General features: G+C 35.5%; 1 protein-coding gene across 2 annotated transcripts in view; it reads left to right on the top strand.

Annotated features, from left to right (window-relative positions):
• MED23 (mediator complex subunit 23) overlaps positions 1 to 15,690 on the top strand; it is a 42,817-nt gene extending 27,127 nt beyond the window's left edge. Inside the window, exons 19-30 of one of the 2 annotated variants that reach the window (XM_032274765.1) lie at positions 924 to 1,048; positions 4,181 to 4,386; positions 4,475 to 4,655; positions 5,997 to 6,167; positions 6,533 to 6,749; positions 8,376 to 8,612; positions 9,445 to 9,610; positions 10,155 to 10,227; positions 11,092 to 11,306; positions 11,917 to 12,037; positions 12,765 to 12,896; positions 14,593 to 15,449. In XM_032274765.1, the coding sequence (XP_032130656.1) occupies positions 924 to 1,048; positions 4,181 to 4,386; positions 4,475 to 4,655; positions 5,997 to 6,167; positions 6,533 to 6,749; positions 8,376 to 8,612; positions 9,445 to 9,610; positions 10,155 to 10,227; positions 11,092 to 11,306; positions 11,917 to 12,037; positions 12,765 to 12,896; positions 14,593 to 14,760 (2,012 nt within the window). In that variant the 3' untranslated portion in view covers positions 14,761 to 15,449. Of the gene's footprint in view, positions 1 to 923; positions 1,049 to 4,180; positions 4,387 to 4,474; positions 4,656 to 5,996; positions 6,168 to 6,532; positions 6,750 to 8,375; positions 8,613 to 9,444; positions 9,611 to 10,154; positions 10,228 to 11,091; positions 11,307 to 11,916; positions 12,038 to 12,764; positions 12,897 to 14,592 lie in introns of both variants that reach the window. The other variant, XM_032274766.1, reaches the window with a different exon arrangement.
• Positions 15,691 to 17,251: the final 1,561 nt, after the last annotated feature.

The raw sequence follows: 17,251 nt of genomic DNA on the forward strand, positions 1-17,251 counted from the left end.
AACTATAGTTTTCTGTCAGATGTTCTTTCAAGTAAAATTGGAATTCAAAAAAAAAGCAGCTCATTTAACTTAGTGCTCAATCAGTCACACAAGTGTTTTTCCTCAAGACAGCCATCAAACTTTGGAACATGAGGCACATGCTTCCCATGTTGTTACATATGATATTAAAAATAGGTGTCAAGGTTGACATTGGCCCTTTCTTTCACTGAGTGCATGTGGTGGAGAAAAGCCTTTTCATCTAGTCTGGCACCACTGTTTGATTTGTACTTAGGACCAGCAGTTTTACCACCATTGCTTTTGCACCATCAGTGCTCATATCAAGCAAAGAAGCCGAAGATATCTTTTTATTATTATTTGACCTCATTGAATCTTTGAAGGGCTATTGGGGAGTCCTCCAGAGGTCTGCAGACCACACTTTGGGAACTGCTGTTTTAAAGAAATAGTTACTGATTTTGGCAACCTCAAATACATTTATGTAAATAATGTTCTTTTACATAAATAAGCCTCTTCAATTCTGAGATTTATACTTACATTATGTAATTATTTCACTCACCAAAAAAATCATCTTTCTTTATTTTATTCCCTTGGCCCAATGAAGTACTACCAAATCAGTGACAGCGTAAATGAACAGTAGTGGTGGGCCTGTACCACTGTTATCACTGGTACTCTGCAACCTCAAAAAAAAGAGAGATTCCAAATGTATTTTGTCATCTTTTCATAAATTGTCTCATATTTTCTAATATGATCATCTAGATCACTCATAAACTAAGCAAATTTAGGTTCCAAGCTGAATATAACTATTAAGCAATGAATGCACTGCAGTGAAATTCTCTATTTACATAATTATTATTTTCACTATAATCTTTTATGAATTGTGGATGTAATCATTTATATCTGGATTACATCTATTTGTTTATGTTTAGATTTTTTTACAGGCTCTGATTCAATTCAGGGAACTTGGTGTAAAGACATACTTCAGACCATCATGAGTTTCACTCCTCATAATTGGGCTTCACACACCCTGAGCTGTTTTCCAGGCCCACTACAGGTAATTTCGTCCTGAATTACTTGTGAATACACATGAAATCCTTCTTCCCGTTCACAGTGGTGTTCTAGAGTGAGTCTTGGTGACATCTAAATAAAATTAGCTTTTATTTATTTAAAAAAGTATTTAGGCCTGGGCATGGTGGCACATGCTTCTAGTCCTAACTACTCAGGAGGCTGAGGCAAAGGGGATGGCTTGAGCCCAGGAGTTCAACGTTACATGAACTATGGTCACACCACTGCACCACAGCCTGGGTGACAGAGCCTGTCTCTAGAAAAAAAAAAGTCATTACTTGCAAAATCTTTCAAGTTGCTCTTCATCCTACTCTGGGACTGGACATGTTTCTAAAAATTTAATTATTATGGTTTCAACTTAGTTAACAGTTTTAAGGGGAGGAAGAATAGGAGAAGAAAAATAAAAATGAAAAAGAGAAAAAAAATAGTTAATGGTTTTAGAATCTCATGAAAATTAACATAGTACCCCCAAAATTTTTTCTCTCTCATAGAACTGAAATGGGGAGAAGTATAATGTAATGGAGCTTCACAGAGTGCATGTATATGACATGTAACTGAATTTTTTTTTTTTAGTCACAGAAAAACTGTAAACCTGGCTTTTCTAATAGGGCAGAAGGCAAACCTCATCTGTCTTCAGGAAAAATGTTGGGCATGATGAACATCCACTTTTCATAACTCCTGGTAGGGCTAGAGCATTTGGTCCTCAAATTTACCAGATCACCTGGAGGGCTTGCTAAGCTGCAGAGGGCTGGGCCCCCATCCACAGAGCTTCTGATTCAGTAAATCTGGGATAAGATCTGAGAAGTTTGCATTTCTTATAAGACCCAGATGATGCTGATACTGCTCGTGTTGAGACCACACTCTGAGGCTAGTGTAATGGATTTTCCTTGGAGAGACTAACATATGTAGCCAAAGGGTAGAGACGTTTCATTCTTTTTTTCTTTTTAAGATTGGCAGAAGTATCAACAGATGATTGAAGAAGCTTTGAATTCAGGCTTGCTTAGAATTTTCATTTAGGAAATCTAGGAAAAGGAATCTTGGAGATAATCTAGTCAAGCTTATGTATTTTCTAGATATAGAAATTCAGGCCTTAATTGCTGAATTAAGGTCACCTAGAGTTTATTAATGTCAAAATCAAGTCTAGAACTGGTTTATTAGCTCCATATTCAGTGCTCTTTCTTTTTCTTTTTTTAAGTTCTGGGGCAGATGTGCAAATCTTGCAGGATTGTTACATAGGTATACACATCCATGGTGGTTTGCTGCCTCCATCTCCCCATCACATACATCAGGTGTTTCTCCCAATGTTATCCCTCCCCACTTTCCCCACCCTCCACAATCTCTCCCCTAACACCCATCCCCCAACAGACCCCAGTGTGTGATGTTCCCCTCCCTGTATCTGTGTTCTCATTGTTCAACACCCACCTACGAGTGAAAACATGCAGTGTTTGGTTTTCTGCTTTTGTGTCAGTTTGCTGAGAATGATGGTTTCCAGATTCATCCATGTCCGTGCAAAGAACATGAACTCATCCTTTTCTATGGCTGCATAGTATTCCATGGTGTATATGTGCCACATTTTCCCTGTCCAGTCTATCATCGATGGGCATTTTGGTTGGTTCCAGGTCTTTGCTATTGTAAATGGTGCTGCAGTGAACATACGTGTGCATGTGTCTTTATAATAGAACGATTTATAATCCTTTGGGTATATACCTAGTAATGGGACTGCTGGGTCAGTAGGATTTCTATTTCTAGATCCTTGAGGAATTGCCACACTGTCTTCCACAATGGCTAAACTAATTTACACTCCCACCAACAGTATAAAATTGTTCCTAATTCTCCACATCCTCTCCAACATCTGTTGTCTCTAGATTTTTTAATGATCGTCATTCTAACTGGTGTGAGATGGCATCTCAATGCAGTTTTGATTTGCATTTCTCTAATGACCAGTGCTGATGAGTATTTTTTCATATGTTTGTTGGCCGCATAAATGTCTTCTTTTGAAAAGTGTCTGTTCATATCCTTCAGCCACTTTTTGATGGGGTTGTTTGTTTTTTTCTTGTAAATCTGTTTTAGTTCTTTGTAGATTCTGGATATTAGCCCTTTGACAGATGGGTAGATTGCAAAACTTTTTTCCCATTCTGTTGGTTGCTGGTTCACTTAAGTTTAATTAGATCCCATTTGTCTATTTTGGCTTTTGTTGCCATTGTTGTTGGTGTTTTAGTCATGAAGTCCTTGCCTGTGCTTGTGTCCTGAATGGTATTGCCTAGATTTTCTTCTAAGGTTTTTATGGTGTTAGGTCTTATGTTTAAGTGTTTAATCCATCTGGAGTTAATTTTAGTGTAAGGTGTCAGAAATGCATCCAATTTCTGCTTTCTGCACATGGCTAGCCAGTTTTCCCAACACCATTTATTAAACAGGGGATCCATTCCCTGTTGCTTGTTTTTGTCAGGTTTGTTAAAGATCAAATGGTTGTAGATGTGTGGTGTTACTTCTGAGGCCCCTGTTCTGTTCCATTGGTCTATATGTGTTTTGGTACCAGTACCATGCTGTTTTGGTTACTGTAGCCTTATAGTGTAGTTTGAAGTCAGGTAGCATGATGCCTCCAGCTTTGTTTCTTTTTGCTTAGGATTGTCTTGGCTATGCAGGCTCCTTTTTGTTTCCATATGAAGTTTAAGGTGGTTTTTTTCCAGCTCTGTGAAGAAGGTCAATGGTAGCTTGTTGGGGATAGCACTGAATTTGTAAATTACTTTGGGCAGTATGGCCATTTTCATGATACTGATTCTTCCTAACCATGAGCATGGAATGTTTTTCCATTTGTTTGTGTCCTCTCTTATTTCCTGGGGTAGTGGTTTGTAGTTCTCCTTGAAGAGGTCCTTCACTTTGTTAGTTGTATTCCTAGGTATTTTATTCTGTTTGTGGCTATTGTGAGTGAGTGTTCGCTCATGATTTGGCTCTCTGTTTGCCTGTTATTGGTGTATGCCTGTGATTTTTGCATCCTGAGACTTTGCTGAAGTTGCTTATCATATTAAAGAGATTTTGGCCTGAGACAATGGGATCAAGTAGGCTTCATCCCAGTGCTCTTTCTACTATAACCAATAAAATAAACTTCTGGTCTTCTTTTTAGGCATTCTTCAAACAAAATAATGTGCCTCAGGAAAGCCGTTTTAATCTGAAAAAAAATGTGGAGGAGGAGTATAGGAAGTGGAAGTCAATGAGCAACGAAAACGACATTATTACCCACTTCTCTATGCAGGGCTCCCCGCCTCTCTTTCTTTGTCTTCTCTGGAAAATGCTCTTGGAAACAGATCATATTAATCAGATTGGCTATAGGTAAGCCAAAAACCCAATTTGCATTCCATGTGGCAACTGTTGTATACATACAGTAATGGAGTTTTATGTTTTACTCTCTGCCTTTCAGAGTATTAGAGAGAATTGGAGCCAGGGCCTTGGTAGCCCATGTGAGGACATTTGCAGATTTCCTGGTATATGAGTTTTCTACATCAGCAGGGGGTCAGCAACTCAATAAGTGTATTGAAATTCTTAATGACATGGTTTGGAAGTATAACATTGTTACACTGGACAGATTAATTCTCTGCCTGGTAAGAATAAATGTTCCTAAGCTTATTCTCTTTTAGATCAAGATGTATAACTAATGTATCTTGTGTCGATCTGTTCTATATTGCTTTGAAGGATTTAATGAATTTATACTATAACCATGAATAGCTGTCACTTCCCTAAAGAGCTAGAAATTTTCCAATTTCCTTTTTTTGTTTTTGTTTTCATTTTTGTTAGTTTGGTTTTTTGAGACAGGGTCTTGCTCTGTTGCCCAGTGCAGTGGTGTGGTCATGGCTCACTGCAGCCTCAGCCTCCTTGGCACAAGATATCTCCTCCTGCTATTCAGCCTCCTAAGTAGCTGAGAGTACAGGCATATGCCACCATACCCAGCCTTTTTTTTTTTTTTTTTTTTTTTTAATCTTTTTTATAGAGACCGGGTTTCTCCATGTTGCCCAAGCTGGTCTCAAACTCCTAGGCTGAAGCAATCCTCCTCCTTAGCTTCCCAAAGTGCTGAGAGGACAGGTGTGAGCCACTGCTTCCAGCCACAATTTTCTTATTCATTCATTTCATAAGTACATATTGAATATCAACTGTGTGCTATGCATAAAAGGTACAGAAGTAAATAAAATAGATGTGGTCATAGCCTTATGATACTCTAAAAATATGAGCAATTAGACCCTGAGTTAATTCTCCAAAACTCCCACTAGAGGCAGGAAGTAGCAGTAAATCACTGTGTTTCTTTACAGAGTGCTAATATAACCATTTCTGTATACTTTGGTAGCCACAGCCATAACTGAATGTTAATCATGGCCACCAAACATTCCCCAAATGTTTTTTTTTTTTTTTTTTTTTTTTCTCCTGACTTTGATATCTATTTCCAGTAAATTTCTTTAAAAAGACACTGAAGTAGGCTGGAAAATGCTACATTAAAAAAAAAAATTCTATGGTGATGATATTTGAAGTGGTTTAGTTTAACGTTAACCCCTTAACTGTGGAGCATTGATATAAAAGTAGCTATTATCTTTTAGGGAAAATAATGTAAGTCTATATAAATCAATAAGATAACAGTATAAGGTGGAGGTATAGAAAAAATATTTCCAGGAAATAGTGAGAAACCTTATCTGCTTAGGTGATAGATGTGAGAGATATATTAAATTTTAAAAAATAAAGATGGACATTCCAGGCAGAAGGAATAGTAAGCCAAAAATAGGCAAGAAAGGTCAGATATGTTTGGGGAATACTGAACAGTTGGTTTGGGATAGACTAGATGTCTAATGAAATTATGAAAGTGAGATTTTACTTTATTAAACTTTAGGCTTTCAAATGGCCCTCATGGTTTTGCACAGGTTGAGCATTTCATATAATTTTTCTTTTGTTCTTTAAAGGCCATGCGTAGTCATGAAGGAAATGAAGCCCAGGTTTGTTATTTCATAATTCAGTTGCTGTTACTGAAACCAAACGATTTTAGAAATCGAGTAAGTGACTTTGTGAAGGAAAATTCTCCAGAGCACTGGTTACAGAATGACTGGCACACTAAGCACATGAATTATCACAAGGTACTAGTTCAAACTGGTATTTTAAATCATCCTTTTAAAGTTGTATTTGAGTATCTGATGAATTGATTTGGCTATTTTCTCTCTGGTTCTAATGTTTTTTCTCTGGTATAAATAGAAGTAAATTAGCTCTCTCAACTTCTTCAAGGTTTGAGAGTTTCTGTAGTGTTGAAAATAAATTGAAACTGCAGTTTTAGTGGACATATGTACTTACATTATAAAAAGAAGTAAAATATAATCAAGTTTAATTTAAAACGTTTCCTTGTAGAAAAAATATTTAAATAATATTTTCAAGTTCATTTAGCTCTTTTAAGAGAATTTTTTTTAAAAAAATGCTCTAAATATTTATCATCTTCACAATTCCACAGAAATATCCAGAGAAGTTGTATTTTGAGGGCCTTGCGGAACAGGTTGATCCTCCTGTACAGATCCAGTCTCCCTATCTGCCCATCTATTTTGGGAATGTGTGTCTTCGATTCCTGCCAGTATTTGATATAGTAATCCACAGATTTTTAGAGTTGCTTCCAGTATCCAAATCACTGGAGACTCTATTGGATCACCTAGGAGGCTTATATAAATTTCATGGTGAGCTTTTTCAAATTTTAATTTAATCTAAACCTCCATAATCAAAAGTAGACTGGGCAGAACCACATGGTAATAGTGGTTCTAAAGGTTTTATTTTAATTATTTAAAAATGAAGTGTTCTGAGGATAAGTATTGTGGATGGTGCCATGAAGTATAAAATATACAACATAAAAATATAAACAAAAGTATGAGTTCAGAACAGGGTGATGTTACTATAAACTAAACATCTTGGCAGCCTTCTTGGATGGGTAGGATTTGAACTGTGATGCATCAGATTTATAGCAGCAGCAGGGAAAAGACAGCATATGAGGCAGAAGGGATCATTTTGGGGAAAATCATGGAGAAAATAAAATAAAATAAGCTTGAAGAAAAATTGCTTTGTGGGGTTTAATTGAAAATTCTTACCAGAGAGTTCTAGATATAAGCCTGGAAAGACAGATTGTACCTAACTGTAGCTCACTTTGAATGCTATGCTGATTTTATAATTGCAGATAATCATCATCTGGAAGTTACTGAGTATGATCATGGCATGGGAAACATTATTTCAGAAAGGTACATCCAGTTATAGTTGGCAGCAGTCTTAGGAGGAAGCCCTTTCAAGGACATGTCAAAAAGCCCAGTTGTGTGATTAGTATCCAAACAACAATGGTGGCATTGAAAATGAGGAAAAAAAAAAAAAAAAGGAACAAATGATCACAAAAGAAAGAACAGGACTTGATTGGTTGGTTATAGGGAGAACATTGAAAGAAAAATCAAAGACAGCTTTAAAGTTTTAAGCATCGTAACTGGCTAGTGGCAGGGTCAGTGACGGAAATGTGAAGGTCGTGGAGCAGCCACTAAGGGAACAAAGTGTTTGGCAGCCAGTCCTTCTTCATCTTCAAGATACCTTTCCTCAAAGCAATGGTAATAGTTGTGTGTTAACGTGATAGAATAGGCATAAAGTTCAAGTGAGCATTCTTTTAAAAACATTTTTCTTTTGGATTAGGTAATATATGTATGCACTTGGTAGGAAGAGTATATAGTGAAAAGTAGTTCCATCCTGCCTCCAGCTAGCCAGTTGCTTTCTTGGTAGGCAGCCAGTGTTACCAGCCTCTTGCCCTCCCCTCTTAGAGAGCCTGGGTGTTTTTGTTTTGTTTTTAACACAAGTAAAATGTAATACACACATTGTTCTGTGTCCTGTTTGTTTCAACTTTATCATATATTAGGGTTGGCCATTTGTATCAATACATAAAGAACTGCATCATACATGCCATAATTTACTTTATCAGTCCACTGTTTTTGACTTTTTAGGCTGTTTTTCATTTTTGCTAGTGTAAAGAGGGCTGCAGTGACATCCCTTGTTGTATGTCAAGGGATGAAAATTTATGCAGGATAAATTTTCAGAAATGGATTTGCTTCCACTTAAATAAAAACAAATGCAAATACAAACTGTATGTTACCAGAAGCATTCTGAGCCTTCTGCCTCTACTCAGGTTAAAATATTCATAGTATACAATTGTCCAGCATGTGCAATTATTTCATAATCTTCTGAGCTGTTTTTCAGTTATCTTGAAAGCAGTGGATTAGTTTTTCACAGTTATCAGTAACCAGTTAAACGTTGTGGTGATACGTTTTTTTTCTTGGCAGATCGTCCAGTGACTTACCTGTATAATACTCTGCACTATTATGAAATGCACCTGAGAGACCGTGCATTTCTCAAACGAAAACTCGTCCATGCGATCATCGGCTCTCTCAAGGATAATAGACCACAGGGCTGGTGTCTAAGTGACACTTACCTGAAGTGTGCTATGAATGCACGAGAGGAAAATCCATGGGTTCCAGATGACACCTACTATTGCAGATTGATCGGCAGACTAGTCGATAATATCCTTTCTACTCTGATTTTACAGACTCCCCAGAAATAACAGTATTTTGATTTATGAGAACAAACTTTTTTTTTAAGGTATTTTTTTCTATATTCTAAGGTTTTACTTTTTTTTTTAAGATCACTTCCCTTTTTATCTCTCTAAAGGTTTGAAATCTTAAATTAGCAGCATCGTGCCAGATAGGCTGAAATTCTATTAAAATTTATATTTTAGAACTTGAGGATAAGTGGTTAAAAATTATATTTAAAAATAGACTTTATGGAGATTTGTTTCAAAGAAAAAAATTTATTCTTAAATGTACTATATTTTGTAGCACATGCATCTGTGTGCTACTGGAGAATGTAGCATCTTATTACTTTAAAAAAAAGTATGTTTTTATTAAATAATAAATGATAAAACATTTTTCTTTTTTTAGTGAAAAGGGATATTTTAGTGAAAACATACTTGTATGTTTCTTCATTTTGATTTTATGTTTTCATTTATTAGCACTCTATGCTTTCATATATTAGCACTCTATACTTCATACCACTATTTTACTAGGTAGAGAAATTCTACATAAATGATTGTGACTTATTTTCCTACACAAAGGAATTTATTTTCTGAAGCAAAAGAAGGGCTCATTATAAAATAATGTTCATATTAATGTCTTATAACTATGAAAAGAAATAGGCTCATAAAGCCTAGGTATACCTTCGTTGCATCTGTGGTTATTATATGTCACATTTATAAGAGCCCATCTGTAAGACCAACCATTTATACTTGTGGTTAATTAAATGATTGCTCTTAATACATTTCAGTCATGTCAGTGTTATTGCTTTAACTGTGTGCACCGATGGCTGGCAAATCTCCTGGTCCCTTTCCAAACTGTGACTGGAGATTCAATGAGTTTCCCAACCCAGCTGCCCACGCTCTCCATGTTACTTGTGTGGAGCTCATGGCCTTGGCAGTTTCAGGGAAAGAGGTCGGGAATGCCCTTCTAAATGTTGTCCTGAAAAGGTGTGTATTCTGGTTCATGCAGTAAGATTTGTTGTTTATTTGTAAACAGAATGGTGTTTTATTTGGACCTTTAAGACAGACCTGTTGCCACAAGGCTGTTGCACATTGGATGATGACTGTTTTCTGGTTCCAGATCTTGTCTTTGTGATATAGGAGTTATGGAATGAGCCCTGGACAGGATCATAAGATCTGGGTTTGTTCCTACTTCTACTTATTAATAGCAGTTTGACATTTAATTTAGGATTAATGTTAACTTGTCACTTAAAACAAGATTCTCTTAATCTTGTTTTCAAGATTTCAAGATTCTCTTAAAAATTAGCACAAAATATGGGATAATGATTGGGGAAGAAGTATTTTTAAAAAGCCTTACTGAGTTTCTATGTATATTACATTTTTATTCAGTAAAAAATTCCCCATTGTTTTATTGAAATGGATTAGTTGTCAATCCTCTGATTTATAGATATTCTTTAAAAATAAGATCCATTGTCAACCATCTAAAATATTTTTATACTTTCATACTTGTGTTCTTTTTTGCTGGGTGCAGTCAGCCTTTGGTGCCAAGAGAGAACATTACAGCATGGATGAATGCAATTGGTTTGATCATCACTGCCCTACCAGTGAGTTAATAATTGTGATTTGTACTTACTGATGAAATAAAGCCCCTTGTTCCATGTCAGCAAAAAGAAAAAGATGCATATAGGATGCCCTTGTACAAGGACATCAGACAAATTAATGAAGTATTTTATGTTTTTAAATTTTTTCATATTATTACTGCTTTAAAAATCTACGGTGACTAGTTTTTGCCTTTCTGTATTAGATCTAAATATCTCTGAGTGACTTACATGTCTCTGCATTTTCTGGTACCACCTTACCTATCCAACTTTAGTTTTTACATTATAACCTGACCTACTCTTGGCCACTTAATATGTTGTATATCTACAGCCTTTGTTCCTGCAGATAGTACTTATTAAGACATGTTTTAGGTACTTCTGAATGTGAGTGAATAAGACATTATTTTTATTCCAGAACCTCCTTCTTTCCATTGCCTTCTCTAAAGCCTATTTATTCTTTGCTAGCTTAGAGCCTCCTTTCTTAGTGAATGAAGCCTTACCTGACTTGTCCAGCCCACATGAAGACTCCCTTCTCTGACCTCCACACATATCTAAAAAAAAGTTTATTATTATAAAATAAATAATGAAACTATTGATTTATTGTTTGGTAAGTTAATTGATTTACTGCATAGTATATATCAGGTACCTAAATGAGCTGGACAGATAAATGTGTGGAGCCCCCTAACTCACAGACACTTCACCCAGGTTGTTACTGACTTAATTTGCCCAGTTACAAAGTCATCCAACAGATTTCCAGCAGAAGCTGGAAAAGCAGAAAACTCTGAAGACTGAGAAAACACTATTATTTTAGTCTTTGTGGTGGAATGCTAGATAAGTGATTTTTTCACTAGCTTTCCTCCAATTTTAAAGGAGCCATATTGGATTGTTCTTCATGATCGAATTGTGAGTGTTATCAGCAGCCCCAGCTTGACGTCTGAAACAGAGTGGGTTGGCTATCCATTCCGCCTCTTTGATTTCACTGCCTGTCATCAGTCCTACTCTGAGATGAGCTGTAGCTATACACTAGCTCTCGCACATGCTGTGTGGCACCATTCTAGCATTGGACAACTTTCTCTCATTCCAAAGTAAGTGTAATAATTTCTTAAAGAAATTGGACATATTTCATTTTTTTCTAATCTGATTAACAGATGAGGTATATACCTCATTCATTAGAACAATTTGCAAAGTAAGTTCATCAGAAAGCTCTTTTTGCTTCAGAATTGTTTTCAGAAAAATTGACTTGTATGTGCTAGTAATAATCTAGTAATGTAGTTTTTCCACTGTAGTTTGAAGACGCTTAGTCAAGTGCATAGTTTTTCCAGAATGTATCCTGAAAGTTACCTTTTAAACTGAATAACTGCTATTACCCTATTTCCTGATTATTTTTCTAGACCATAAAAGTGGTATTAATTGATGCAAATTTCTATATAGTGGCATTTATTATTCTTTTTTTATTTCAGATAAATCAGTATGTTTACCGTTAAGAATGATTTAAATGCGATATTTAAATAAATAATCAAATAAGTAATAGCCAGTGAGAGATGTGAGATTAATTAGAAATATTATTGTTACAAAATTAAAAGAAACTTTTAAAATTACAAGTTTTGTTGTAATACTTTGTAAATACTATATTAACAAAATTCAAAGAATTTAAATAATTTCAAGTCACAGGAGATTTTTATCTTCAAATTTTAGGTTTCTCACTGAAGTACTTCTTCCTATAGTGAAGACTGAATTCCAGTTGCTTTATGTATACCATCTTGTAGGACCATTTTTACAAAGATTTCAGCAAGAGAGAACTCGTTGTATGATAGAGGTAAAATATAATCTGGGCTTTCTGTGACATGATTAAATTCTGAATTATCTATTTAGGCTTCTTTGTGTTATTGAAACCTCAGGTCACAATAGTTAGTAGTGAAACTAGTTTAACAGGATTCAAGAGCAATTGTAGAGGACCTAGTGTGCCAGTAATGATTTGGGGTGGGATGCATTGAATTGGATATACAGGGGAAATACCCATCATGAAGGCTGAGGAGAGGTTAAGGATGGAGAAGTACATTTGAGGCCTTACAGTGCAGAGGAACTAATTAAAATCATGAGAATGGATGCCGTCAGTCACTTATAACAAGATGTCAAAAACAAGGAAAGGAGCCAGGAATAGAACCTGAAAGCAAGAGCTACCAAATGGAACAAAGAAAGTATAATCCAAAGGTTCCCTAGAAGTGGAGTTTTCCCAGACATCGAGAGATGGTGTCTAGAAAGGGATTGTTTATCTCTTAATTTCAAGAGAAATTATTAAACGATGAAGAGATATTTTATTTAAGCCTTATTAGGGGCATTTTGTAGCACTATAGATTGTTTTATAAATGCAGACCACATCATATCTCCCAGGTGCATAGAGGTGTGTATGGCATGTGACAGTTCTACAACAAACACAGTATCCGCCAGTGCTAGTGTTGGAATGGTGCCCATCTGCATCATGCTGAATTATTGAATCACTTCACTTTTGACCACTTAAATGATTTTACATTATTTGTAAATAGATTGGTGTGGCGTTTTATGACATGCTGCTGAATGTCGACCAGTGTAGCACCCATTTAAATTACATGGATCCCATCTGTGACTTCCTGTATCACATGAAGTATATGTTTACTGGTGACAGCGTGAAAGAGCAAGTAAGTTGAATTTGTTTAATTCTTTTTAATGATGTTTAATTTAGAGAATTTGAACATATAGTAATAGGCTTTTTAGATTTGGGTGATTATTTTTGTCTGATTTTTTTTTTTAAGGAAAAAGGGTGGATATGAGACTTTTTTAGGCAACATTATTATGTTATTATTCATAACAGGGGCATATTATTCTAGATGAAGTATTAAAGTAAATACAAGTTATACTTTCTCATCCTTTTCTGCCTTGATATTTGCAACAGGACATCTAAAAAAAAGATGTAGAGGGTTAGTTAATGGTAGTCTCGTTAGGGAGAACAGTGGGATGCGGCTGCTGAAGTAAGGCAGAGAGGCTGCTGTGCTCTGACACTTACGGTGACAGGCAAACTGCAGCATAACAACCAGAAGACTAAACTCAGGGCTCCAGACTAAACCTGACTAGAGACTAACTCATGAAGAGTATTTAAAGAATATGGGAATGCTGACCCTGAAGAAAAACGTCTTAGGGAATTATTTATGACCTCAGTCTTTTGAAGGGTTTCCATTTGGAATACATATTAGATTTGCTCTGTGTCACTTTAGAGGGTGTATGAATTCTGGTAAAGTTAAAGGGAGGCCGTGGTGACTTAGCATATGAAGAGGATCTTCCTAATAGAGATGCCTGAAAGTAGAAAAAGACCTTGAATCAGAACTGAGTTCCTATGTGTAGGAAACAGAATCTGGGCTATTTTAAAGGGGTGGCAGTAGGACATAAGGAAAGTTAAGTCCATCCTCTTCCACTTCCCAATACTTTAATGTTATTTCCTTCTATAACGGAGAGGAAGATAAACTGCTGTGTAGCCGTATGAGTCTAGTCTGCTAAGGCTTCTTTCTTTGGAGCTGGAGTTGGGAGGATGTTGACTCCTTATGTCTCAGCAGCAGTGTCAAAGAGAGTTGACCTGTTCTCCCTCATGTAAGAAAGAAATTGTATCTGCTTTTGTTACAACACAGAACATGCGGAAAACCTGTGAAGAAACGTTTTTGTTTTTGTTTGTTTTTTGTTCTTGAAATATTCTTTACATTTGGGCCTAAGAAACTTTGACTCAAGGGAGTAGAGAAAGGAAAAGGTCAAACAGCATTTGAGTAAAGCTAAGAAAGCTGTGGAACTACTTGATGTATTTGTCTCTTTAGTGTTTTTCAAAAGAGTAGATCTAATATTATTTATTTTGAATTCCAAGTATAAATCAAAACCAAAATAATTAGCTTTGTAGATAAATGTTGCAGACATGAGTTATTCAAAGAACTTTAAAATATAATTAATGCTTCATGCTTCTGTAAAGATTTTAAAAGAATGATCAACTCATTGGATGTATAAAATTTCCAGTATAAACTCTGCTAGCTTTTGGTAGCGGGATGACTGGCTAGCTAGATAAATGGATACGCTTTTGTAAATATATGCATATATATGACTATACATGTGGTACATGTACAGACATGCACATATAATATATAATAGGTGTCTGTGAGGGAGAACGTGTTGTTTCTCATGCAAGAAAGATACAATTGTATCTGCTTTTCTTAAAACACAGAACATGTTGAGAAACTTCTCATCTACCCCACGCCGGTCCTTTGTTTATTGTCTCAGGATATTTGTAAGTCCTGCTTTAAATGTGAGGAGTTGAAATTCTCTGATTAAAGTACTTTTTAATGTGTTTTTATTTCTTAGGTAGAGAAGATTATCTGTAACTTAAAACCAGCTTTAAAACTTCGTCTTCGATTCATCACACACATTAGCAAGATGGAGCCAGTTGCAGTGCCTCCACAAGCCATAAACAGTGGGTCTCCAGCACCTCAGTCTAATCAGGTGCCAGTGTCTTTACCAGTAACTCAGTGAAGCCAGACTCTACTATGGAGAAAGTGGAAATGCATCCATCTTTGAGAGTGGACTCAAACCTATTAAATCTGAATGCAATCATGCTATAGTGATAATAGTAGAAGCAGTGATGATGTTCAGATTGTTTTATTTTGATTCAGATGATGAATCTGTTGACACCTTATAACACCCATCTCCCTAACTATATTTTTGTCTCTAAGAGATTAAGATACATGTTGTTCATATTCATAACAACTTATTAGAGCTACATAGGAATATAGAGGTATCTGTAATCAAATGACTTTTGTCATTCGCACTTTCAGTCTTTTCTAGCTGTTGCTTTTGTTTGTATTTTTTATTAATGACGTATTTAGTGTTCAGATATATTATTTTAAAGGCACCACACATGTAAAACAGTTATTACAAATCCTTTTATACATAAATCTCTTTTGGTGGATCTTCAGAATAATAGAGATTTTTATCAAGAAAAAAAATCTAGACTTTGTTGCGTTGTAGGAGCAAACAAGCCTCCATATTCTTTTTTAAATGACTTGAAATTTTATTATAAATTTCCATTGTTTCTATCAAGGTCAGTTGGCAGTTTTATTACCTTTGCTATGGACTCAAACTTACTGTATAAAATGAGCTGGAAGCCATGTAAAAAAATAACATCTGAAAATTCTTAAATAAAACTATGCTTAAATGGTTGATTTTCCAATTTCTTTTTTTTAAAAATAAGTTAACTGCTTTTGCAGGTTGATACTCTCACCTGACAGATGATATAATTCTTCAAATTTTTGTAATGTTAAAATTTTTAAATTTTTATATTTATAAATAAAGTACACATTTTATTTCTTCAGAAATTCTTAGATTTTGAGAGACATTGTTAATTTGGGGGCAATTGGCATTGTAAGAGACTTGAAAGCTAATGAGTAAAATCTGCTGAATGAATAAACCGCGTGATTGTTTCATGACTCCATTGGAATGAGTGTCTGCTATGTGCCAGGCGGTGTGTTGGCTGTGTTCAGTTGGAAATGGGGTACTCTGTACACTACAGTTGGTGACTGATGTTGGCCTAGGAATTAAGAGTTACAGATTCTTTTAAAAAGAACTAGTGAATTTAACCAACTGTACTTCAAATTCATATTTCTAAATATATTCCCACTAGAACTTTATTTTCTTTGTAGCTCATGTTATTGCCATCATTAAATCATTACTGGCCATGCAAGTCCAGCTAAAAATATATGTAATGGTAAAAGTGACTTTTGCAGACTCATTCTTAAAATTACCCAGAAAAAATGCTAGAAATTATTTCAAGTTATTAATCTTAACATAGTGTCAATATATTCTTGCTGCCTTAAGGAATATATTGCTTTTTGATCCTAGAATGAGAATAAAATTATGACACCAGTGTTGTACAAACAGAATAGAGGAAGTGAAAATCAATATAATCGCTTTCTCAAGAACATAAACATTCTAATTAATTTATTAAAAATTCAGTTTTCCCTCTCTAGCTTAAAAACATGGGATAGATTTTTAAATACGTTTTTAATCAGAGACTAAGGGAAGACAGAAACTTTATTTGGGTCTACAATACTGCTGATGGGAAAAATATGCCTTTATATTTATCACATCCTGAAAGTTTTTCTTTTTGAAAATAGTTTAGAGTAGCTCTGTCCAGTATGACTTTCTGCAATGATGTAATGTTCTATACCTGTGCTATTCAATACACTAGTTAGAGCTACATTTATCTATGAAGTATTTGAAATATGGATCAGAATTTTTTTATTTTGTTAAGCTTCTATTTGACCACATGTGGCTACCGTATTAGACAATACATCCTAGAGTGAGATCCTTTATAACTGTTCCCATCTAGAAGTAATTCAATGAAATGTTTACCTTTCAAAGGCCCAGTAGTTAGAGGTAACAGTTTTTAAATTCTGTGTTACATTTGAAAAATCAGATTGTAGGGGCTGTTTATCATATAGCTGTTAGAAACAGAAGAAATCCATTCACGGAGCCTACCTTATTTACAGAACCGCCTGGGGTTTTTGCAAAAATTACTGGGAAGAGAAAAACTTCGCTTCCCTTGTTTTGATTGCAGTTAACTCTGGTTTGTTTTTTCCATTTTTCCTTACTGCATTCCAGAGCCAAGATGAGTTTTTAGGATATAGCTGATGGTGTTGTAATTGCAGGGTGAGTGAAGGGTGAAACATTGGAAGCCACAGGTAATTTTAGATGACATCCTCAGCTGAATTAGTCATTCTTCAAAACAAACTAGCAATATGATTTATCTGGCTCCTGAATAGATTTTTGGAAGCATCTTTTCTTTGTTACCCAAAGTCTCACTCTTGCCCAGGCTGGAGTGCAGTGGTGTGATCTCATCTTACTGCAGATTCTGTCTCCTGGGCTCAAGTAGTCCTCCCACCTTAGCCTGCTGAGTAGCTGGGACTATAGGTGCTCACCACAACGCCCAGCTAGTGTATGTGTGTGTGTGTTGCATGTATTCAGA

This window comes from Sapajus apella, unplaced genomic scaffold (genome assembly GCF_009761245.1).
Source record: "Sapajus apella isolate SASKATOON/1434 unplaced genomic scaffold, GSC_monkey_1.0 scaffold6, whole genome shotgun sequence".
In the NCBI taxonomy this organism is placed as follows: Eukaryota; Metazoa; Chordata; class Mammalia; order Primates; family Cebidae; genus Sapajus; species Sapajus apella.